This window comes from Lepisma saccharinum, chromosome 12 (assembly GCF_977018435.1).
Source record: "Lepisma saccharinum chromosome 12, izLepSacc3.1, whole genome shotgun sequence".
Classification (NCBI taxonomy): Eukaryota; Metazoa; Arthropoda; class Insecta; order Zygentoma; family Lepismatidae; genus Lepisma; species Lepisma saccharinum.
The window spans coordinates 32925823-32952102 of NC_139240.1; the positions used below are offsets into that span (position 1 = coordinate 32925823).

Below are 26280 nucleotides of genomic sequence, written 5' to 3' on the forward strand. Positions count from 1 at the left end.
AGGCATGGAACAGGGAGAGAAAGTGAGTTTTTCAGGTTTTTGTGGTCGTTTGGTCAAGAAATCAAAATTGCAGTGGGAGTCACATTTGTGACCTACTGTATTAGTTAAACGTTTTATTATATCGCTGTTCCGAAAAATCTACATTCTTTGATTCAATATTGCATCAAATTAAGAGATCTCTCCGTTCCTTCGATACGCCAAATTTGAAATTTATAATGTAATGTTTTCGGACATGACACAGCATTAAAATATATCGATTGACTTTCGATATATCGAAAGGTTGTTTTTAATCGATTGTTCTCTACCGGTCAGACAGAAGAGTTTATCATAACTCTCTAGCCTTCTTAAACCCGAAGGTTCATGGCAGAAGCAACACAGGCCTTCCATCTTTCCCTATCTTGAGCAAGATCTATATACTCTTTTCCATCCCTACCGATTTCCCTTAGGTCCATCTCAACGTTGTCCCTCCATCTTCGTCTTGGCCTTCCTACAGGTCTCTTACCATCAGGTTTCCCAACAAGAATCCTGTAAACTCCTCTTTCCTCTCCCATTCGTGCCACATGGCCTGCCTACCTAAGTCTTCTTGATTTAATTATTTAATAATATCTGGGCATGAATACAAATTATGTAGTTCTAAATTATGTAACCTTCTCCACTCACCTGTCTCTGTAAGCCTTGTTTTGTTGTGTGTGTGATTTCTTATCTATACATTTACAAGACATACAAAATACGTAGGTTCAAACTAACAACGTAACTTTAATGCCTGGAAGCCATTCACGTACATCTTACACACTGATACTATAACAACCAATCAATAACATGCTATAGAATACAAATGCTTCTTCTTCCTCTTATCATGCGTCTATCATCTCCTCCTGGAGTATCTTTTTTTTTGTTTTAAGTGCTGGTCTCACCGTATCTATCAGGAGGTCTCCTAAGTCTATTCGATCTTCTGATTGGTGTGTGCCCAGCGTCTGTATATGTTGGTTTTGGTTATCTCTTCCCTCTGCATCCTCCGGCTGTCCTGCTGGTATCGATTCAAAGTCTGGATCAGGAGTATCTGTTGATGAGGGGTTTGGTTCACACTCACGTTTTCGTAGCCACCTGACGTGTACCGTTCGTGTCGATCCGTCGAACAACTGCACTTTATATATTAGGCTGTTGCCAACTCTAGACAATACCATTCCTGGTACATGCTTCGGAGAATTTACCTTCGGGGTCTGCACCCAGACTGGATCATTCGGAAGATATGCAAGATAAGTTTTGTCAAGTCTCTTCCTCTCTTCTCGGCCCCGCCGTGATCCAAGAAATGGTGGGCGATCCACTCGCCTTTCCCGTTCAGTCATATATTTATGTCTCTTGTATCGCAGTTGTTCACTTTCCCTTGATTCAACGTCCTTATCTCTCATTGCCTGTGTTCGAATTCCAGCTCTCTCTTCTCTCGCCTTCTGAGCCAACTGCCTCAGATGCTCTTCTTTCTTCTCCTTTCCTTTCGGGTCAAGTTTCTTCTCCAGCTGTGCCCTCAAACCTTCACTTTCCGGTATTTTAGTATTAATATCTGCGTTATCATTTCGTTCGGACCCCGTATTTGTGAACAATGTGTTACATTGTGCTAACAGTTTTCTCCAACCCGGATGAATACTGTCGAGCCATGAACGTCCAATCAACGGATAACGGAGATCTTCTTCACACAATATCACCGATAATTTATACAATACATCATTCAATGATAAATCAACCAAGGTTTGACCTTTCAACTTTAACTTATGATTATTCACGCCTCGTAACGTTAGTGAAGTAAATTGTGTTCGCCGATGTGGAAACAATTGTTTGAAATACTTGTCATTAAACAAAGTAACTGTAGATCCAGTATCTAGTTCACATTGTACAATTCGCTTATCAATACACAAATCAACTATGCACGGTTCTGCTGACACAAGAACATTAGTGCCATCTATAGCTTGTGCTCTTGGCTTGAAACTAACACTCCTTGCTTTTGAACGAGTGAGTGTTGCATCTTCCACTTGTATATTTTCTGTGTTTGATGAAATAGTGCAAGTATTATCTTCTGGCGGATGAGAATCACTAACTTCGACGTGCAATAAAGACAAACCATGAAATTCGTTATGTATGTTTTGTTCAACAATAGCGTCTAAAGATTTAATATTAGACGTGGGTATTTGATCACTTGTAATTGTCTTACTCGCAACTCCACCATTATTTTTCCTAAACTTGCATTTTACATGCCAATGACCTTTCTTTTTGCAAAATGAACATATCGAATATTTTGCTGGACAATGTCCAAGATAATGCCTTCTGGAGCATCTATCACATTCTTTAGTGCTTTTATAACTTCTATTCTGAGGATTAACGAAGTTCTTTCTGTGTGCTTGCGAGGACTGAAAACATGGTTTCAATTTCTGTGTCCCAGAAAATGCAACTAGATTAGGACTATAATCTTTTTCACGATGTATGAACATTTGTGTTTCCAGTTCAATTAATTCCATTTCAAGCACAATATCTTGACATTTTGCTGGAGTCAATGTAGGTTCAGATAGTAATTTCTTTCTAATGGCGTCAGACCGAACGCCTACAATTATTTGCTCTACAATGGCTTCCTGTAAATAATGGCCAAAACTACATTTTAGTGCTTGTTCCTTAACACGTACCATAAATCGTGTTGCATTCTCACCACTTTCCTGCGTGCATTGCCTGAACTTGAAACGTTCCACATATTTGTTTATTTTGTGGCCATAATGTTTAAGCAGATTGTCCTTGAGGATCGAATACGTTTGCCGTTCGACTGGTTCAGGTGCAAGGATGTTCTTCAACACTTTGAAAGCTTCAGACCCTATAACTGCAATCAGTATGGGTACCTTCCTGGCTTCATTAACATCATGAGCCAAGCAAGACTGTTCCAACCTCCTTAAATAATCTTCTATTTCTTCCGAATCTGGCCGGAACTCAGAGAATAAATTCAAACCGAACATATTCATAATTGTGGTCACCTAAATATCACAATATGGTAAACACAATCCGTATCACACTGATTTAAACTTTGTTCTTGTACAATTATTGTAATCAATACACAAACCGTGTAATCTTGGTTCTTACCGTAGAAATTGATCAAGCCGACACAATTTCTGCTTGCATAAACCTATGCTGGAATGATGATCGTCGCGTACTCTTCGTGACGTCTTCATCCATACTTCTTCTTACGAAGAATCACCAAGAATATCCTGTACGACTGCGCCATAGATGTAAGCCTTGTTTTGTTGTGTGTGTGATTTCTTATCTATACATTTACAAGACATACAAAATACGTAGGTTCAAATTAACAACGTAACTTTAATGCCTGGAAGCCATTCACGTACATCTTACACACTGATACTATAACAACCAATCAATAACATGCTATAGAATACAAATTTTTCTTCTTACTCTTATCATGCGTCTATCAGTCTCCTCATCCCTTTTAGGTCCAAAGATTTTCCTAAGGATCTTATTTTCAAATACTCTCATTTTATGTTCCTCCTTCAATGTAAGGGACCAAGTTTCACATCCATATAATACTACAGGCAAAATTACGGTTTTGTACATTTTAACTTTGAGTTTCTTAGATATTAAACGAGAAGACAAAAGTTTATGAAGAGAGAAGTAACATGTATTTCCTGAATTAAGCCTACTTTTTATTTCCTCTTTAATATAATTTTCATTTGTTAATATTACTCCTAAGTATTTGAATTTGGGGACTGGTTCAAACGAGTTGTTATCAATAATTAGATTTTGATTATTACCTAACACTTGGTTTCGGCCTGTAAGCTTATATTTAGTTTTATCTTTGCTAACTTCCAAACCTATATCTTTAGCTGCTTTGAAAAATATTTTAGCATTAATCTTAATTGTATTCACACATCCCCCAGTAAGTCTACATCATCTGCATATGCTAACAACTGAGTCACACCATTTAATTTTAGTCCTTCGTTAGTTTCTTTTACCTTCCTAACAGCATATTCTAAGACAAAATTAAAGAGCAATGGAGATAATGCATCTCCTTCTTTTAACCCATCATGAATTGTAAATTTGTCAGACATATTAATACCCACACGAATTTTACTTTCTGTTACACTGGTGCATATTTTTATCATACTAACAAGCTTCTTAGGTATTCAAAAATCTACTAATACATTATATAATTTATCTCTTTCGACCGAATCATATGCTTTTTTGAAATCAATGAATAGCTGATGGACATTTTGATTATATTCCCACTTTTTCTCAAGAGTGTGTCTGATGTGAAAAATTTGATCTGTAGTTGATCTGTTACGTTTAAATCCACATTGATAATCACCTATAATTTCATTAGCATATGGGATTAGTCTTGTTAAAAGAATGTTAGATAATATTTTATATGTTGTTGAGAGTAGAGAAATTCCAAGGTAATTATTGCAGTTCATTTTATCACCTTTTTTAAACACAGGAACAATTATGGATTTTTTCCACTGTTGAGGGATTTCTTCTTTATTCCATATTAAACAAATTAATTTATGAATTTGACATATTAATGAATTTCCACCATATTTAATTAACTCAGCTGGTATTAAATCAATGCCAGGTGCTTTGTTATTCTTTAGCCTTTTAATAGCATCTTTAACTTCAGTCAAGTTAGGTTCTGGAACTAAAGGTTCTGCTGTGTGTACTTCATTTACTTCTGATTTATCTCCTACATGGACATTTAAAAGGTCATTAAAGTAGTTCTTCCATCTATTTAGAATATCGCTTGAGTCAGCTAGAAAATCACCGTCTTTATCTTTTATCAAGTTTACTTTAGGTTGCCACCCATTTCTAAACTCATTTACACCTTTATATAAATCTCTGATATTTTTATTTTTGCTGCTTGTTTCAATTTCGTTAATTTTGTTTTTCAAATTAATCTCTTTTTTTACTTCTAAACGTGTGGTTAACTTCTCGCTTTATTCTATTATAATTGTTTAGATTTGTATCATCAGAGTTATTTAACCACCTAAGTCTAGCCTGATTTCTTATTTCTATTAGATTATGACATTCATTATCAAACCATGGCTTACTTTTTCTCGGTTTATGGTATCCTATACTTTCTTTAGCTGATGATTCTATTGCATTACGTATGTGCTCCCAATTCTTATTTGCGTCTGTTTCATTTATATTTTCATCATCATTTAAATCCTGCAAAACATCAAATCTATTTGACAGTTTAATTTGGTAATCTTTCTTAATTCTTTCATCAGTAAACTTTCCTGTATCAAATTTTAGAACTTTTAGATTTTGTTGCTTATGATTTATCACTGAGAATCTTTCTCTTAATTTAGCAATTACTAAATAATGGTCACTGGAACAGTCAGCACCTCTATGTGTACGAACGTCAATTATACTAGTATGCCTTCTCTTATCAATGAGAATATGATCTATCTGATTATGAGTTTTACCATCTGGAGAAGACCAGGTATATTTATGGATATCTTTATGTTTAAAAGTGGTACTTTTCACAATTAAATTCTTTGAGGTTGCAAAAGTAATCAATCTTATACCATTATCATTACTTAATTCATGAGGACTTTCTTTACCAATCATGGGTTAAAATGTCTCTTCTTTGCCAATCTGTGCATTACAGTCACCTAATAGAATTTTCATATCATACTGAGAAAATTTATGAAAGACCTGTTCTAACTCTGTATAAAAATCATCTTTAGTATTATCATCTTTATCTTCCGTTGGTGCATGTATGTTTATTAAAATAATTTTACACCACCTACCCTGTAAAACTGCATATGATATCCTATCATTAATAAATTCTACTGTTTTAAGAGTCGAGATAATTCTATTATTTATGGAAAAGCCTGTTCCAAAATTATGATTTTCAGTACCACCATAGAAAAAAGTGTAATTTTTAGTTTTACAATTCCCTTCTCCTGGCCACCTAACTTCCTGGACAGCTACTACATCTAATTTATACTTGACTATCTCATTAACTGTACACTGAAATGCTCCAGGCCGGTAAAGGCTCAGAACATTCCAGGTGCCTAATTTAATATCCTTATTCCTAATGTAGATCTTATCCTTAGTCCAGAGACCTCCCAAAGTAGTCCCCACCCGCAGATCCGAACGGGGGACTATTTTACCTCCGGAATATTTTACCTTGGGAACATCCATGGCGTTATATTGCTGTTTCTTGACATGTCTTTTTACAGTGCAGAGTTGTCAGCTCTACGCCTAACCCCCAATATGAATGGAGGAACTACTACACAAGACAAACACAAACACATTAGACAGCACAATTACTACACAAGACGAACACAAACACATTAGACAGCACAACTACTACACAAGACACACACAAACACGTCACAACTATAACACAATATAAACACAAACACACCACAACTACTACACAATATAAACACAAACAAACTACACACCACAACTACTACACAAGACAAACACAAAGAAATTAGACAGCACAACTATAACACAAAACACATACATACACACCACCGATACTACACAAGACAAACAGAAACACATTATACAGTATAACTACTACACAAGATAAACACACACACACACACACACACAAGCACATCACAACTACTACACAAGACAAATACAAACACACTAGACACCACAACTACTACACAAGACAAACTCAAAGACACTACACAGCACAACTACTGAACAAGACACACAAACACATAACAACCACTACACAAGAAAAAACACAAACGCACAACTACTACTACACAAGATTATGAAAAAAAAATCCTCACAGAAACATAGTCAGTAGTGCAAATTTGAATGCTGAAACATTACTTCGCAAGAAGTGAATGCCAAAAAGGACCAAACTGACAATATTATATCTAACATTTTAAACATGAAAAATATTTAAAAACCTTTGATTTTTATGTTCATAAGAATAAAAATATATATATTACAGTGTATACAATTGGATTTCACATATGTATATATTTTCGAAGTTAGTAGCTGTTAAGTGTGCATAATATCTGAATCGATATTCAATTGTTTGTAAAGTTGTTTTGTTAAAATTTGGAGTTCAGCCATTTTAGAAATGGTTATTGTAAGTTTAGTATTAAATCGTTATTTTGTATCCTCGTTTCTATCTTTATAATGTGAAGTACCTACGTGTGCGAATCAATTAACCTCTGCGTGTGAATACACGACAGATATTTATACATGGCGACGAGAATTTAGTTATAAATCGAGGATAAGTATATTTCACTTCTGAGCTTTGTGTTATAGCGTAAATGTATAATGGCTTTAGTAGCTGGTTTTGATAAATATGATCCCCAAGATCATCGATAGTAGCGCATTTGGAGCGCTTTGATAATTATTGTCAAACACATGCTATTCCAGAGGACAATAAAGTTCCTAGATTAATATCTGTCATTGGAAACAAGCCATATGAAGTACTGCGTGAATTATTTGCACCTACATTGCCTCATGATAAATCCTATCAGGATATTGCACAAAGATTAAAATCTTATTATAGTCCATCAAGCAACTATATTGTGCAAAGGTTAAAGCTTAGAAAATGTGTACAAGAAGAAGACGACCAAATAGAAGATTTTGTAAGGAGATTAAGAAAGATCGGAGAGCAGTGTGGTTATGGTGAGTTTCTTTCCATTGCTTTATTTGATTCACTAATTAGCGGAATCAGATCTAACACTATTCGTAAGAAACTCATTAGTGACAATGTAATGGAATTTCACAAAGCTTTTGAGGTAGCTAAGCAGATGGAAAAATTAGAACCAGATATGAAGGAGTATTACGTCCAGTCCAATGTAAATTTTGTGAACACTAACCGCGCAAGGGTAAATAAGTGCAAGGGCGATAAGCGTTTGAACTCCGGTGCCAATTCTAATCCAAAACAGGATAGCTGGAAATTCCAAAATACTGTGTCAAGTTGATCCAATCTTAGGTTCAGACAAAATCAATCGGATAATGAGGGAAGTAAAAATGAACGGGAAGGAAAGCAACAATATTTCAAGCATTACAGATACTGTAAGAAATTCGGTCACGATGTTTCCCAGTGTTTCAAGTTACAGCGCAATAAAGAAACTAATAGTACTAAACCTTATAGCAAGTACAAGGCTAACGCTGTACAGGCTGTTGAACCTGTTTCTTCGGATGATATGGACAATGAGGTGTTAGATGTAAATGAATTAAGGGTTGGAATGATTACTATGGAAGTAAATGGACAAAGTAAATTTATGCAAGAAAGATCGATTGAGTATAGTTTGTCCAACTTAATAAAAGGCTGCGATACAGTAACAGGCCCAACGTACCGGGTACTGCTTCGAAACGTGGCCTATTGCATCGCAGCCTTTTGAGCGTGTTCATCTTGATTTCTTCCATTTCTCAGACATGAATTTCCTGTTGCTGGTTGACGCTTATTCTCATTGGATATCTGTATGGAGAGTGAAGAATATGCAATTTGACACCATGATTGGTTATTTAGATGAATTTTCTTCATGCTTTGGATATCCGAAAACCTATATTACAGACAATGGCCAACCATTTGCATCTTCAGAGTTCGACTCTTATTGCTCAAAGAGGAATATCAAGCTTCTTCACTCAGCTCCGTACACCCCCCAATCAAATGGTCTAGCTGAAAGGAATGTTGGGGTGGTGAAGAACTTACTCGAAAAGAACTTTTCAAATCGTTGGATGGACAAGTTCGTTCTTGAGCTTTTAGGCAGATTAAGGAATAATCCAGTGCACGGGTATAGTCCAGCAGAACGTTTGGTTAAGTTTCGGCCAAGAACAGACATTTCCGCTTTTGACAAATCAAATTGTTCCAAGAATCAACCTATTAGTCCCGTTCCGTTTATGCCAGGGGAAAAGGTACTTGTGGAACATCACAAGAAACAATTCAGCCATGGGTCCAAGTACAAAATCGGCGAAATGGTTAAATTGATGGGCCGGAAGATGGCGAAGGTGATTGTAGATAATGAACTGATTGTTGTTCATCTCACGAGGATCAAGAGGTATCCCGACAAGGTTGGAAAATACAGCCTTGTCCGAAATCAAAGTCGATCGCGCGGAAACAACCCAGTGCTTGTTAGAGAGGAGGACTATCTCCCAGTACCTACTACTGAAGATCTAGTGGAACCTCCAAATGCGACCTGCGACAATCAACCGGTTAGGAGATCACAGAGACCAAGACGACCGCCTGACTGCTATGGGCAAACTCCATGAAACGGGAGTCTCTTCAACCAAAGGGGGGGAGAGTGTCGTATGCCGATTGAACTTGAACGCCAGACCTGGTTATTAAATGTTATTCGTTATCAGTCTGTGTATTGCTTCTCTCATGTATGTCTCAAAATCATAGCCGTTCTTCGTGACGAGACTTCTTTCGTGTAGGAGGTCCTCTCGACAGAGAAAACCGCCTGATAGACTGAAATATAACTAAGTCAAATAAGGAAGAGGGGGAATGTTAAGTGTGCATAATATCTGAATCGATATTCAATTGTTTGTAAAGTTGTTTTATTAAAATTTGGAGTTCAGCCATCTTAGAAATGGTTATTGTAAGTTTAGTATTAAATCGTTATTTTGTATCCTCGTTTCTATCTTTATACTGTGAAGTACCTACGTGTGCGAATCAATTAATACACGTGCGAATACACGACAGTAGCCTGTGACAATAGGGAATTAATGATAGGTTTGGCAACACTAAAAAAAAGTAGGAAGGAAGAAAGTGGGTAAAAATGTGATATTTTGTAGAGACTGAAAAGAATCTGAATTTGGGGATTAAGAAGAGTTTATCGTGCTAATCATTATTGCGCTGATTTATTATTTGACAGGCTTAACAGTCTACTAAATTTCGACTTTATACCTGTGGCATTTTTTTACAATTTGGCTGCTTAGTGGCATAAGACAATTTCCAAACAATTCGATTACGCTTTTCCAGTAAACAATCAGCTCTCTCTTGTTGCTTTGTTCTCAAATTACCACCATGTGGGTCACAGATTCGTTGCTATGTCCATTGCAAAGTAAGTATTACTTTAATCCTGATCGAATGAACTACACGAACGTATCGTCTGAACCGTTACTATTAATGAACTGGTCCTCCGTGAACCAATCTCGAAAGGGAGACAAAGGAGCTGAGCTTGTGATCCACCACGCACAAGCACAAAGAGCTCATAAAAGTCATCAAGACAAATGAGAATCGAGTGAGAGAGAGAGAAAGAGAAAAGGGGGCTAGAGAGAAACGTAACTCCCCTCCCTCCTCTTGCAGTCCTGACAATTGAAAGTCGATAACACTCATTCCTCCTTTTCTCTTCTATTTTCTACCGCTGACTTCTCTCCGGGGAACTGAAACAGTTGAGCATCGACAACTTCACCCAAAAAGGGACGCTGCCGTTTGCTTGCTTCTGGAAAAAAGGGGGGAAGGTGGGAGAGTTGTCCCCTGGAGGAGTTGGTTTCCTGCGTGTGACAACGGAGTTATGGCGCGAGTTTCCATCTGTCAAGCAAGTCGACTGTGGAGACACCTTTAGGAGGATGCGAGACATACGATATTGGGTCGGCAGAGGTCTCCACTTCGACAAATCGCGCGGACGTCGGGGAAAGCGTCGCTGGAAGGTTTCCAAAACCTCCGTTTTAGCCACAAGCGTCGAACCTTTGGTTGTCTCCGAAGGAAAAATAGTCAAAACCTTTCTGTTTCCAGAGAAGGATTCTTGTACGCTACGACATGAGAAATTATACGTCTCATTGAATCTCCGTTGCTGATTAACTTAATGATTGCACAAGAGAGGGCACAGGGGGCCATACTTCTCCCTACAGCGCCATCCAGCTACGCGTAACAAGAAAAAAGTACAGTACTTTCATTTGGTTCTTGTGCCGGTCAAACGCGCTCCGTGTAGCGGCTGGAAGCACACTGGTTGCCGGCAGAATCGGATGAACTCATTCTCTCAACTATAGCGAATGGCGGATTTGGTAGATTTTCAATGAGATATTTCAAGTTTCTCTTTGAGCAGTTCGGGTTCGAATCGAATCCCGGCCTGGGCAATAAGTGTTCTTTCTGAGCGTCCCTTCATCAATTTCATCAGATTATCACTCATCCTTATCTTCCCGATTAGCCAAAAGTGGCACAATAGCGAAGTAAAACAAACCAAACCAAGCAACCAATCAATCTATGAAAATGTAGCTTTGATTAGCACAATACGAAACATGCAATATAGCTAACCCTGATCAACAACATGTTATAGACATCTAACACCGACAGCCTGGTTGCCACTTCAGTTCACACTAGCATTGTAGTAGCAGCAGTTTCCTTAGCGACCCATCGGTCGTTTTACAAGTCACCCCCATCCCACCCCACCCCTAGAGGTGCCAGGGATGTCTTGGAGTTGAACGGCATTGGGAGTGTCACATTGGCTGTGACACGTAAAAATAATCGAAAACGACCGATATTAGTGTGTAATCCATAGTTTTCGGGGTCGCTAAGAGGAATAGTGACAATCCCAATGCCGTACAAGTCCATGACACCCCTGGTACCCCTAGGTGTGGGAAGGAAGTGAAATGTAAAAACAATCGAAAACGACGATATTAGTGAGGAATCAATAGTTTTCGGGGTCGCTAAGAGGAATAGTGACACAATTGGGAGGTGGTAGTTACATTTAGTCGTTTTTGTTTGTTTGGGGAGGCCTGTGGAAGGATCGGCTAGGAATCCCTTTCCCCCTCTGACGCTTACTGGAGCTTAGATTACGTATTTGTAATAACTTGAGTGGTCCCGTACCTTGATCGGGGTGTCTAATTTGCCCTTTGGGCTCTGGCTACGGAACACACGCTGGCTCGAGTCTCCTGGGGAAAGATTAACAACTTTCTTTCTGAGATTTCTGCCTTTGTATGGGACCGGTTGCCACCAACCACCATGAGAAAATTGGGGAGCTACGAATTAGTAGCGTGATCCGATCATGGAAACATACAACAAGGAGGACTGGGGGTTCGTCGTGCTGACCACACGTTACCCGAACCATTTATGCGAGTAAAAATGCTTATGTCTATAGCGGCCTAAAATGGGTAAGCAGCATGCCTCAGGAGGAGGATACGGGGTACCGTAAGAAGACCACAGACAGGTCACGGGGAGCTTACGGCGAGTTCATCGGAGTGAGAACGCTGTCGGTGCATGGAGGGACGATTCCGGCCGCCAGAAGTCGTGGATCCAAAGCCAGGGTTTGTCCAGAGGAACAACTACTCAGGCCAGCCAGTGGGACCGGCACCCGGGGACTTTATAAGTAACCTGCTCCTGTTCGTGTGCTCACCCTAGCCAGGTCCAAAATTCCAAAAAATTGAGAATTTAGAAAGTCATCCCCAGATGGGTGCCAATGAACCTAAAAACACTTCACACCTCTTCGTTGAATAGTTATAGTCTTTTAAAAATGTGAAGTGATACATTGTTTACATCTCATGCGGCCATATGCACTCGTGACCTAGAGCTCGCTTCTGATTGGTCATGTTACGGAAATAGGACCGGTTCTATCCTTGAGAAATATTGTGAAAAAAGATTTTTCAATTTACACGGTAGCATTTTAATCGTGGCATAAATGTTAAGAATCAATTTTATCTTATCGCCTTTCATCCTCATCGTCGCCATTAGCTAACGTTGCAGAAAAGGGAAGGAAAATTAATAAAATCAAAGCCATACCAATAAACGCAGTAAGAAAAAACCTTAGCCCTGTTGGTAAAGCTGATATGAAAGCAAGGAACAACTGTGCACGCAGAAAACTAAATGGATCATATCGATTGATGCACCAGAATGCATCGATTGATGCACTAAAGTGTGTTTATGGCTTCTTCAGACAATCAGATTCACATTTGATGCATTTGGGTGCATTTTTGTATGTCGTGGTCTGAGCTACAGAGTTTATGTTTAAGTGACAATAGTGACAATCCCAATGCCGTACAAGTCCATGACACCCCTGGTACCCCTAGGTGTGGGAAGGAAGTGAAATGTAAAAACAATCGAAAACGACGATATTAGTGAGGAATCAATAGTTTTCGGGGTCGCTAAGAGGAATAGTGACACAATTGGGAGGTGGTAGTTACATTTAGTCGTTTTTGTTTGTTTGGGGAGGCCTGTGGAAGGATCGGCTAGGAATCCCTTTCCCCCTCTGACGCTTACTGGAGCTTAGATTACGTATTTGTAATAACTTGAGTGGTCCCGTACCTTGATCGGGGTGTCTAATTTGCCCTTTGGGCTCTGGCTACGGAACACACGCTGGCTCGAGTCTCCTGGGGAAAGATTAACAACTTTCTTTCTGAGATTTCTGCCTTTGTATGGGACCGGTTGCCACCAACCACCATGAGAAAATTGGGGAGCTACGAATTAGTAGCGTGATCCGATCATGGAAACATACAACAAGGAGGACTGGGGGTTCGTCGTGCTGACCACACGTTACCCGAACCATTTATGCGAGTAAAAATGCTTATGTCTATAGCGGCCTAAAATGGGTAAGCAGCATGCCTCAGGAGGAGGATACGGGGTACCGTAAGAAGACCACAGACAGGTCACGGGGAGCTTACGGCGAGTTCATCGGAGTGAGAACGCTGTCGGTGCATGGAGGGACGATTCCGGCCGCCAGAAGTCGTGGACCCAAAGCCAGGGTTTGTCCAGAGGAACAACTACTCAGGCCAGCCAGTGGGACCGGCACCCGGGGACTTTATAAGTAACCTGCTCCTGTTCGTGTGCTCACCCTAGCCAGGTCCAAAATTCCAAAAAATTGAGAATTTAGAAAGTCATCCCCAGATGGGTGCCAATGAACCTAAAAACACTTCACACCTCTTCGTTGAATAGTTATAGTCTTTTAAAAATGTGAAGTGATACATTGTTTACATCTCATGCGGCCATATGCACTCGTGACCTAGAGCTCGCTTCTGATTGGTCATGTTACGGAAATAGGACCGGTTCTATCCTTGAGAAATATTGTGAAAAAAGATTTTTCAATTTACACGGTAGCATTTTAATCGTGGCATAAATGTTAAGAATCAATTTTATCTTATCGCCTTTCATCCTCATCGTCGCCATTAGCTAAACGTTGCAGAAAAGGGAAGGAAAATTAATAAAATCAAAGCCATACCAATAAACGCAGTAAGAAAAACCTTAGCCCTGTTGGTAAAGCTGATATGAAAGCAAAGAACAACTGTACACGCAGAAAACTAAATGCATCATATCGACTGATGCACCAGAATGCATCGATTGATGCACTAAAGTGTGTTTATGGCTTCTTCAGACAATCAGATTCACATTTGATGCATTTGGGTGCATTTTTGTATGTCGTGGTCTGAGCTACAGAGTTTATGTTTAAGTGCATCATCAAAAAAGGATGCAGGAAGGTGCATCAAAACGCAACAAGGTGCATGAAAACGCATCAACTGATGCATTGAAGTGCATCTCGACTGATGGGAATCCTCACTTGAATCAAATGATGCACTTTGGTGTTTCTTTCACGACATTCAAAAATGCATCCAAATGCATCAAATGGGAATCTGATTATCTGAAGAAGCCATAAAACACATTTTACTGCATCAATCGATGCATTATGGTGTATCAATCGATATGATGCATTTAGTTTTCTGAGTGTACGCTCTATTAATATATGACTTAAACACAAACACGGTGTCCGATCAGCTCCTCTTCGATTTATCGGATATCGCGACTGTCGATAACTCGAAACGTGGCGATTGAAAATTACATCTGAATTATATTTGCGGTTGGTCGTCACATGATGAAGAACGAAGCAAATGTGGTCAGGCGGACCGCAATCATTATACAAACCGGATTGGAAAGCACAGGTATTTATTGAACTCCGTGTTGCTTCCATGAGAATATATATATATTATATAGGTCAGACCATGCGAACCGTAACTCACAGATGTTGCGTACATAATGTTTATATATGTGACGGCAAAGACCTAAACGTTAGGCGGAATTTAATGCAATTTCATGCACGGGTAGATTAATTGGGACAGAGTATAAATCTGCCGACGAGAGCTAGAATCGATATGAAAACGAGGCTATACAATTAGACAAATGCTCCTGCAAGCATAACTAATTAATCAACGAATTAAGAACAGGAAAATATTTAATCGCTGATTGAGTTGATAAAGAAGCATTGCAATTGGTTAATTATTGAGTAATTGGACTGAAAATGAGAAGATAATTATTTAATTAACGTAGTGCTGTCTTTACATCCAGTGAGGGGTGTTTTCTTCGATTTGTAAACATCAGCTGATATTGGCAGAACTACATTCACGTACGTGTTGCGCTTTGGTGTATTCAGTGACTGGGGAAGTATGGTTGCTCTATTCGTATACATGCGACGTTTCTGTTCACACATACAGGGCACGTGAGGGATGCCACTATTATGTACAGTCACGGACACTTATAGGTTGTGGGCCTCCCCCATGGCGCAGTGGTAGCGTCATTGCCTTGTAATCAAGGGGTCCCGGGTTCGATACCCAGTGAAGGCACAAGTGGTTCGGATTCCACTTTAAACTGTAGGTCCAGTCCCGATTAGCCTTACTGTGCATAAAGTGGACTTAAAACAGCAACTCAAACCAAACCAAACTTATAGGTTTTAACGATTCTCTTGAAAGTTAATGTTATTTTTACAATTCAGAAGTGTACATGTACTGTACATGCCATAACTGACAAATTGTAACATTTTAGAAATCTGAACGAGAATTGTAATGCTGGGTTTCTATCGCAGAGGAGCGGAGAAAGTGGGGGGCTAGGGTCGGAAGAAGCCCACAGTGAAATAATATGTACTACACTCCTGCTCAACCAAATTGTCCAAATATGAGATTTTCATATAACATACATAAATTTTCGTTTTATTTTCCCCTAAATTTCGATGTTATTTTTTACTGCAATTCGTTGTTATTTTTTGCGGTTTAGGGCAAAATTCGGTTTTATTAATATAAAATAGGTTATTTTTTTCATGCATTTTTACTGTTCCTTCCATACTTAAGATTTTCATATTGTCTTAACTCTGGAAAATTGAGACAAGTTTTAGTTCTCATGACAAAGAAAATGTTGCTTACCTTTGTGAGAAGTGACCAAATTTCTTCCATTTGGAAAACTATTTCGTCACATCAGCCAATAAATATGAAATGTTTATTGAATGATAACATCCAATTCTTTGAACACAATCATACACATCACATTAACAATGCCTAAAAATCCCTCTGCGACCTCAAAATACCGTTTTGTGTACACACACATACACCCCCTCCCCCCAGAAACACAACAGGTGCTTCTCCCTGAAAATTTTCCTCTCCCTACGAAATTTCCCTTCTGGGAAGATCCCCCCCACCACCACCTATTTCAGGACGAGGTTAAATACTGTGAGTCATGTCTGCGCCAAACTGCAATAAATGAAGCGCGACAATATCTTTTGAATCGATCTATCACCAGCTCCACTACAAATTATAGATCTACTATCGCTTCAGGTAGTTCTTTTTGAACAGAAGAAATGTTATCACCAGTGTATATTGCCGTGGCGTTTTTCGCGTTAAAGTGCAAAATTCGGTGTTATTCTGAAAAATGGCATAATTCGCGTTATTTCGCGATTCCGAAACACTGAAAACATGCTTCCTTTACCTACTCAAATGTATTTTAAACACTTTATTTTGCTTTCCTCAACATTTCGGTGTTATTGTTAAAACAAAAACTTCACGTCCTTAGTTATGTTATTAACGGCGTGGTTACAACCAAATAACCAGAAAATTGTCTGGAGACAAATATTGGTTACTACACTTTCGACTCACACTGTGTACATATACCATTCTTAAGCTGTAAGCATTAGCTATATAATTTCATATCAACTTTATGTTACTACTGTAGAAAACGTCTTGATTGGGAATGCGAGATGTTATTTTGTTATAGAGGACTTTACTATATTCTATAATTTTGTATGTCAGGATTAAAGATGGTTAAGCCAACTTTCATGGCGGACTAGTTAGTATATCGTCCTACGACTCCAAAGGTGCCGGATTCGAATCTCGTGGGCATGGATGTTTTTGTGAGTTTCTTCCTGAGTTTCATCATATCATCGCTCATGGTTAGTCAAAAGTGGCAGAAAAGCGAAGTAAAATAAACCAAATCAATCACTAAATTATGGCTAAATGTTCTAGGATCCCAGGCCACATTTGAACAAGGGTGTTTTCATATGATTTGTGGAGAAATTGTGTAAATGTTGTTATTTGTAACAAATGGTTATTTTATAAATGAAGTGTCGAAGGATCAATTGAGATAATATGGTCTTATGGCGTTGTTTGATTTATTCCACACGTAGTTTAATTTTACACTGTAAAAGTTAATATTTTATTGATTTCATGTAACATAGGTATATATGTATATTGCCTGTTAGTGTGTAATGTATAGTCATACCTGGGCCGACAGATATTCCACCTATTACAATCACAATACAATATAATTGTAATAGAGGTGAAATACAAGGAAAACATTTTATGTATTTTTTTAAACCAAATTTGATTATTATAATCTTAATACTATTAGGGCATTTAAGTGGGGTTGAAAACCAATTTCCCTCTCAATTATGCCAATGAATTAAATTGAATTTTCAAAGTAATGTCCGTAAACTCTATATCCATAAGTAACAAGGATACATTTATTTTTCCAGGCGGTCGGTACGTGGTGACATCTACCGGGAACCTCCACATAAGGAACGCAAGGTCCGATGATGGGTCGCCGCGGTACAGCTGCCTTACGCTTCATATACTCACAGGAGAGCGGAAGAGGAGTTCTCCGGGGAGAGTCACAGTGTCAGGTGAGTGCCATCCACTCAGAGCCATCTGTTGGTAAAAAAATGTAACGTTTCGAACAACTTCCCCGAAATGTAAGATGTAAGAAGACTCCCCAACTCGCATCGATAACTCTGAAACTACTAGACATAAAACCATGAAATTTGGTCGAGTGACAGGGACTGACAACCACTGATTTAACGTAGAATGTTTATTCTTGGAATTGAACAATGGGACTCACGTTATCTGTCAGTATCAGATCGTGGATATATAATTTTATACACATACAAAATTCTAATTTAATGTGTTAACAAACTTGTTGAATATGCTACTGAATTATTTTGAATTTTACGAGCGATGTTAACAGTATGTATCTCGCAAGAATCAAGCGCATTGTTTGTATTTCAACATGGTCGGTAAGTGGTGACATCTACTGGGAACTTCCACATCAGAAACCCAAGGTGCGAATATACGTCTGTGAGACCTTCAAATCTGAATCGATACTGCTTTCTTCAATCTAAGGGCTTTCTTCTAATAGTGAGAATTGTTAATCATAAAACGCATATAGAACATAAGCTGAAGGAGCGCCAAATATGTTCTTGCTCCGAGCTCTGAAATCTGTAGCTACGCCTCAGGGCGGGACCATCATCTCTCAAAGTAACAGTAATTTGTACGTACGAGTTTATTGTGAACATTCTTGGCGTTTATAAAATTAAAATTAAACGCTGAGCCCTTATTGAAGTAACAGTTATGAGTTGTTGATGGCTTAAAGAAACGCACTCCACAGAAACCAGTCATTAATCCGCCACTGTACTGTGTACAAATAGTCACATAGACCGAGCGCAATTGTCTTGTCTCGAGACTGAAAGTATAAAGTATAAAACGTTAATTCTAAAGAGCTTTATTTCTGTTTAGTTGGAAATGAAGAATCAATAACAGAAAACAACCAATGGTCAGAAAGAAGGAGATATTTGAAAGTTGAGCCGATTATGGTTTTGAATTTCGATTTGTTTCAATTTGTAACGACAAAATTAGTCGCAAACATTGCTTGTTGTATTTACCTAACTTTATTCACTGGCTGGGTTCGTATGCTTTATCATGTTACGGAAATTAAAAATTAATGTGCATGAAATATGAATTTTCACTTGTTGCTTTTAATATCTCCGTGCTTATTAACTTTAGCTCCTGGCTTGGCATGGTTATACGAGGGGGTGCTCATAAATAGGGACAAAGTTATTCATTTATTATTTTTTCCTACTGTGGAATAACCTTAGCCTTCCATAAATTGTAACAGTAGAAGAATAATCACACACATAGGTGGATAAAAATGAGAGATGTAGAAAGATAACAATAATGGGAAGAAGAAATAAAAAGTGATGGAAAATCGTAGAAAGATAGAAATTAATATGGAGACAAAGAGAGAGGATGATTTATGGATTGAAACGTGTAAGTTCTTGGTGCGTCAGCACTTAGGCTATTTGCTCCAGTTCTGCCAGAGGTTCTGGGTTTGAATCCCAGCCTGAGCATGGGTGTCCTTTGTGAGTATCCCTTCATTAATTTCATCCTTCATTCACATCGTCGTGATTAACCAAAAGTGGCAGAAATGCGACGCTAAATAACAAATCAAATCAAACCAAAGGTCAAAACTGTAGTCATACAAGTGTTTGACAAAAAATTATACCATGTTAAATATCTTATCCTCTTGTCATATATAAAAGAATTCGTCTTCTTCTTATTTTCCATCTATAAACCAAATCAATCAATCAATCAACCAAAACGTCTTTCTCGTAACACATTTCTGTGAAACAAATAGCACATTTGTAAAGAGCTTGCATTGTATGGTATTGGTAGCAAGTTTTCAAGAGATATATAGGGAGAGATTTGCAGGCATTAAACGAAATGAGGATTATGTTTGTCATTTGCTGTTCAATATCGCTTAAATGATGAAATAATACATCTGCAGAGGTTTTGTTTTGATGTTGTTATCCGTTTATTACCACACATTACATTAACAGATAATTGCAATATCGTTTTGCATGCATTTATGCAATTGCACTGGAACTAATTATGTGCACTCACGCTTCACCTTCTTTGCAACAGACGCGTCGAGCAGCATGCCTCCCCGATTGGTCCAGAGAGCCGTGACGTCACTGTCTGCTGAGCAAGGGAACGATGTGCACCTGAGTTGCGCAGCGCAGGGAACCCCGCCTCCGAAATTCAAGTAAGTGATCTTTCATTTGAATGTCAGTAGTAGTAAAGATTCATATCTTGGTTCAGGCAATTTAGACAATAGAAACACGTCGATTGGATACCCGAGAACGTCAAGTGGTCGAATTTTCGATCTCTGCATCGAGGTTCCTGGGTTCGAATCCCGCCCTGGATGTTCTCTCATCAATTTCAGCTGATCAGCATCCATCCTCATCGTGGCGATTAACCTGAAGTGATGTAAAATAAAAGGGCAATACAAAATTCAATATAAAAATCTTAATTTTACAAGTCTTGGTGTAAATTTTCTTGCTATACAGTATTACCAGGGGTGCCCTCCCCCCCCCCCCCAAGGCCAATGGCGCAATCCCCCCAAATCTCGTCATGCGCCCCCCCCCCAAATTATGTGGTAATCCACATGAAGTATTTAATTACGACAGCGTGTCTACTGAAAGTAACTTTTTTTAAGCTTTATTGAACACGATACTTGATCTGCTCGTCCTCCTTAAACAGAGGTTTCCATCCCCCAGCTAGACTATGGATGCATTATCCCTCAAAATATTTTGGTGAATACGTAATCATTCATTTTATTTTTATACAATAGCCTGGTTCAAATTTTCGAAATAACGGAAAGCTAGCAATCTCAAGTGTCATAATTATATATATACAGTTGTACCTAGTCTTATCATAAATACTGTCACAAAGTTTTAAGTAAATTGACAAAAAATGCTGAGAGATATTGTAATATCCTAATAACATTACTGAAATGGATGCATGACAAATCAAAATCACAAATCAATATTCATAATGGCCGCCCTTAGCACGCACACATTCCGTAACTCTTTGTGGCCACGCATTAATTGAATTACGCAACACATCGACTGGAAAATGAGCAACTGCCTTCAGAAGAGACCGACCGCTTTAAACTTTCAATATTGGGATGTCTGTTCTTGCAAGCCATCTCCTGAAGCTTGGACCACAATTTGTAGTCCAAAGGGTATAGGTCCGGACTTGCAGAAGGCCAATCGGAAGTGGAAATGAAGTCTGGAACATTTGCTATGAGAGCACGCTCCGTTTCTGTGAGAAGGGGTAAAAACATCAGCCAAAGTGTACCAGCAGACAGTGCTTGAGAGACTAGTAAAAAATCTCAACAACAGCCTATTCCATGGGCAGAACTAGAGCTTCTAGCAGGATTCAGCCCCAGCATATGAGGCCCGAAAAACACAGCAGTGGCTGGAGGCAAATGTACCAGACTTAATTTCCACTTCAGATTGGCCTTCTGCAAGTCCGGACCTGTACCCTTTGGACTACAAATTGTGGTCCAAGCTTCAGCAGATGGCTTGCAAGAAGAGACATCTCAATATTGAAAGTTTAAAGCGGTCTCTTCTGAAGGCAGTTTCTCATTTTACAGTCGATGTGTTGCATAATTCAATTGATGCGTGGCCACAAAGACTTACGGAATGTGTGCGTGCTAAGCGTGGCCATTTTGAATAATGATTTGTGATTTTGATTTGTCATGCATCCATTTCAGTAATGCTATTAGGATATTACAATATCTCTCAGCATTTTGTGTCAATTTACTTAAAACTTTGTGACAGTATTTATGGTAAGACTAGGTATTTAAACAGTGTTTGTGGTTGGAGAACAAGATTTCAATAACCCACAACACGAAGTCTTATACAACTTAAGATCGAAAATTACAGAACCCTAGCTAGAAATTCCTAAGGCCGGGACAAGAATATAATAAGATGCCTCCTTCAAAGAACTCGCCCTCTCTGCTTGGGGTAATTATAATTTTTTTAGTAATCCATAGCAATAATTACATGGATTTCATCTTAAGTACAAATTTCACTTACTAAGGCAAAATTACCCTGCAACAATAAGTTAGAAATGCGAATTTGACACTATTTATTTTCCTGTTTTATAGAGTAATGTGCAAGGCGTTACTATGAAGTACACAGTTAGTGCAACTATTGCAGCATAGCCTACAGGGAATAAATAATAGAATAATATTTCTAATAGGACCATATCATCAAACTGACTCACCTGCTTTAAATTAAGCAGTATACCGACACTAAACCTATTTAAAGAAATTATATTATTAATAAATATCGAGAATATTGTTTGTCTTGTAATGAAACTACAGTATAATTCTTCACATAAGTCTCATGAAAATGCTAAACACACATTTTTTGTAACGCAAGATTTCGAGCGAAGCGAGGAAGAAAATTTTTATATCCATTTCTTTGCAGGCTTGCAAGAATATTCATTTAATGGGACGTCAATACTTTCATAGGATCCCTCGATATTTACTCTTTTCCACCTGAACTTTTCCCAAGTTCGGTAGCGAAACGTGCGCATACCATACCGCTAAATATAGTCCCCATATATAATGTTCGAACCCTAAAGAAATCCCTTGACAATCTAAGATTTTACACTTTATTAAGAGCTCCATATCTCCTCGCCTCAAATTTAATTGTGGGCATTATCGCTACCTCTAAATACTTCATTTTCTTCATCTAATGGATTAAATATGGTATACCTAAAGTGTAAACGTGTTTACATTTATTTTGGAAATAATATATAAATGTTGAATTTTATATTAATACATTTAAGGAAAAAATCCCCCCCCAAAATATTTCGATGGCGCAATCTGTGCCACAATCCCCCCCTGTGGGCACCCCTGTACGTACGCAGGGGAATATGATGGGGCTACAGCACCTCCCGAAATTTTGAGAAAATCAAAATTGTGTAATGAAAACAGTAAAGAACTCGGTAAAAATCAAAATGGTAAATATGAACATCCTTTAAAATAGCCCCCACTATACACCACTATGTTCTATCCGCCTTTACAATTATAGACCCCCCCTCCAAAAATCCTGCGTATACTAGTTCCCGATTATAGCATTTATTTTTACACATTTCCAAGTTATCAGATCGATAACACTTATGTGACCTCACGATCTCTGTGTAGTGATCACTAGCGCTCGGAAGTTGAAGACCTATAAATTGCCAAAAAAAAAAGACCTATAAAAGACCTAAAAATATAAAAAAGATCCTAAAAACGGAAATAAGAACGCATAAATGTGATACAAATTAATTAATAACTTCAGTTATCCTTATCTGACTTGAGATATTTGCAGGCACGTGCTGTCTGGTCGTATACGCCGTGCTGAAAGCTTCAAAACAAGAGAAAGTTGCCACTTACAGCGCGACCTTCCAGACAAGTTACGGTTAAAGGATCTTGTACCGTACCTGCTTCAGTCTTCCAAAAATGTTTTTCTCTCGTTTCAGGGAAGGTTCAAATATATTTCTTTCTTTCTTTTTTTTTATTTCTTTACTACAGAAAGGACGTTTAAGAGGTGATGAACTGATGATGATTCGAATTGAGAATGGGCAGTAAAAACGTAGTCGAAAGAAGGTGAGTTAAAAAAAAGCCGTTAAGACCTAACAAAAAAGGCTAAAAAAGGACCAATAAGCCAAAAATTGCTAAAAAGGCAAAAAAGGACAAATAAAACCAACCTTTATCTGGCCTACAATGACCCAAAATGAACATATATTATGTTGGGCCTCATCTTCGGACACTAGGGAAAAAAAAGGATTTTTCCTCAACTTTCGAGCCCTAGTGATCACACATCTCGTCACGTTTCCTCAAGATTTTGAGGAAGATATAGTCTTCATCTAAACTTCGGATGCGTTCATCTGTTAAATCCGCCCCTTGGAGCTATGCTATAATTTTCCATTCAGGGCTACTGTCTTTGAACTTTTCTTTTACTTCAGTTTACCCATAGGTACTTCCCTTCTAGAAAATCTAGAAAAGTTCTCGTAATTCCCTGTTTCTTAACGTTACATTCTCCCCCTCCTCTGAAAATTCCCTACCGTGAAACTTCTTTGAGCCTTTTTTCCCCGACTGTTTCTCATCCACTTTTACGAATTGCAGTTGCCTAACATTTTGTTTTCTCCCATGTTGACGCACCAATTCCTCATTTTTCTCCGGACCCTCTTTTTGTCGACGTCACGTGTCTTCGCCTCGACCCGTATATTATGTCATCGGGTCCCGCCGCTTGGCAGGTGAGACGCCTGGGCTTGGTTTCGGAAGATGGATTGTCTCGTCTCGTTTTCTCGGTTTCTCTCCTCCCTTGGTCTCGGAAAGATGAAGAGGAAGGTATCTTTCTCCATGCGGAGACAGTAAGATCGAAGAGAGAGCATCTTTGGAGACATAGAAAGAGCGTAGGAGGTGGGGAGGCGTTTGTAACGTTTGTCTCGTTTAGAGATGAAGAAAAAGTATTGAGTTACAAGCTACTTTAATTTCTTTGTATCGTACAAACCTAGGTAATATTATTGAAAACAGAATTCACATATAACGAAATAACTGACTCTCTGACGTCGAATGTATGGAACATTTGGCTAATCGCGACGATTATAACAATCATAATAAATTTTCTTTATTAAGCGGGCGAGGTTCAGCCAAGGACTGCTCTGCCACCAAACCCTTGTCAAGGGCCCGGGACTTTACGTATTAACATATTTTTCATTTGGCTTCGGATATAATATTGGGGTGAGATCTTTACATATCTGATGAAAATCAGCCGAAATAGACAAACTTAACAAAGCATATTTTGACATATTTCTCCAATTTAGCGTTTTTACAACATATTTCTTCAATTTTGTTGTAATAAGACATATTTCTGTATAATTTCGCAATTCTCTCGCACATAATCGGTTATTTCATATTTTTTCTTCGTAGCTTTACCACAACGGATAGTTCATATTGTCGATGGTAGGATATGGAAATTGCGGAGGAAGAAAAGTGCCGTCTTTTCTTAGTACAGAACAATAATACTCCACTTTTTTATCTCGCCGACAATTGATAGCCATGCAAACATTATTGAGGAAAAATGTTCTCTCTCATTGTTGCACGGGAAGTAAAGAAGTTTCGTTCTCATTTCTTTGCCTTTTTTGCTTTTCACAAAAATCAGTCAAAAGTAAAAATAACATTCGGTACATTACAGCCCCTACTCTACTCTATCGGGTATGGGAGAAATTCGAGAGTACTGTTGTGCATATTTTTGGCTTTACTGGGAATATTTCTGCATTTTTATGACATATTTGTAATTTTTCATGACATATTTTCCAATTTATATGACATAATTACATACATATTTTACAGTTTTATAGGACATAAAGTCCCAGGCCATAATTGATAATACATATCAAGATATGAGAAACTGCGTATGGAGCAGTAAGCCAAATGTAAAATAATACACAGATACAAAAAAAACAAAAAAAACACAGAAATTAGTTGCATACAAAGAAGCTGTAACTACAAATAACAAAAGACAATAATAATAATAATACAATTCCATATAGTGAGTGACTTGATACCTTCAGTGTGTGCTCAGACTCTGCCATTCATCCATTAACAGCAGATCTTTTATTTTACCTTTGAAGTTTAATGGGTTGTTTATACTCGCGATGTTCGCAGGCAATGCATTCCATGCTTTGGGGGCCGAAAAGGAGAAAGATGATTTGTAGGCCGTTGTAGAATGATGGGGTAAATCGAAATTGTGCCGCATGCGGGTAACATACTGATGGATTTCTCTACGGGAATGCATGTTCTCGAACAGGTACTGCGGTTTACCTTCTGTCAGTATGCGTCGGATGAAACAGAGATAGTGCAACTTCCTTCTGTTTGCCATGGCAAGAACCTGAATATTATTTAAAAATGATAGAATATGATCAGATTTTTTTGCTTGAAAAATGTATCGGAAGCATTTTGCAACATTTGTATTTTTTTACTGGGCTTTTGCGAGAGTTGAGGGCCGTAAACATTATCACAATAGTCGAACAATGGGTAGATTAATGCTTGATGAGTCTTAGCTTGCAAGCGGAAGCGATTCAGATTCATGAGTGGTCCATAAGCTTTCCTACATTGAGTCTTTACATGTTTATTTATTTATTTATTTATTTATTTACTGCCCTCAACAGAGGTAAACCTCCAATTACAGACGGCAGGAAAAAAAGAAACAATACAATTAGCAAATATATAAACAAGTAGACCTAGTGGCCGGGTACTGGGCCATCATTTGGAGCTCGATCGCCTTAATGGATTTTTCTTGTAAGGCATGAGCAGTGTTACCAACTCCTTACCCGAAAAAATCACCAAGGTTGTGGCGCTTGTTGTAGCTTTTTATGATGTATATTTTGAGGGCACAGAGTTGACAACACTGTGGGGGGCACTGTAGCCTTTTATGA

At 38.3% G+C, this 26280-nt stretch overlaps 1 protein-coding gene across 1 annotated transcript in view; it reads left to right on the forward strand.

Annotated features, from left to right (window-relative positions):
• Dscam3 (Down syndrome cell adhesion molecule 3) overlaps positions 1-26280 on the forward strand; it is an 823298-nt gene that overhangs the window by 560897 nt on the left and 236121 nt on the right. Inside the window, exons 6-7 of the mRNA XM_083132903.1 lie at positions 17700-17846; positions 19921-20041. Of these exons, the coding sequence (XP_082989029.1) occupies positions 17700-17846; positions 19921-20041 (268 nt within the window). The remainder of the gene's footprint in view (positions 1-17699; positions 17847-19920; positions 20042-26280) is intronic.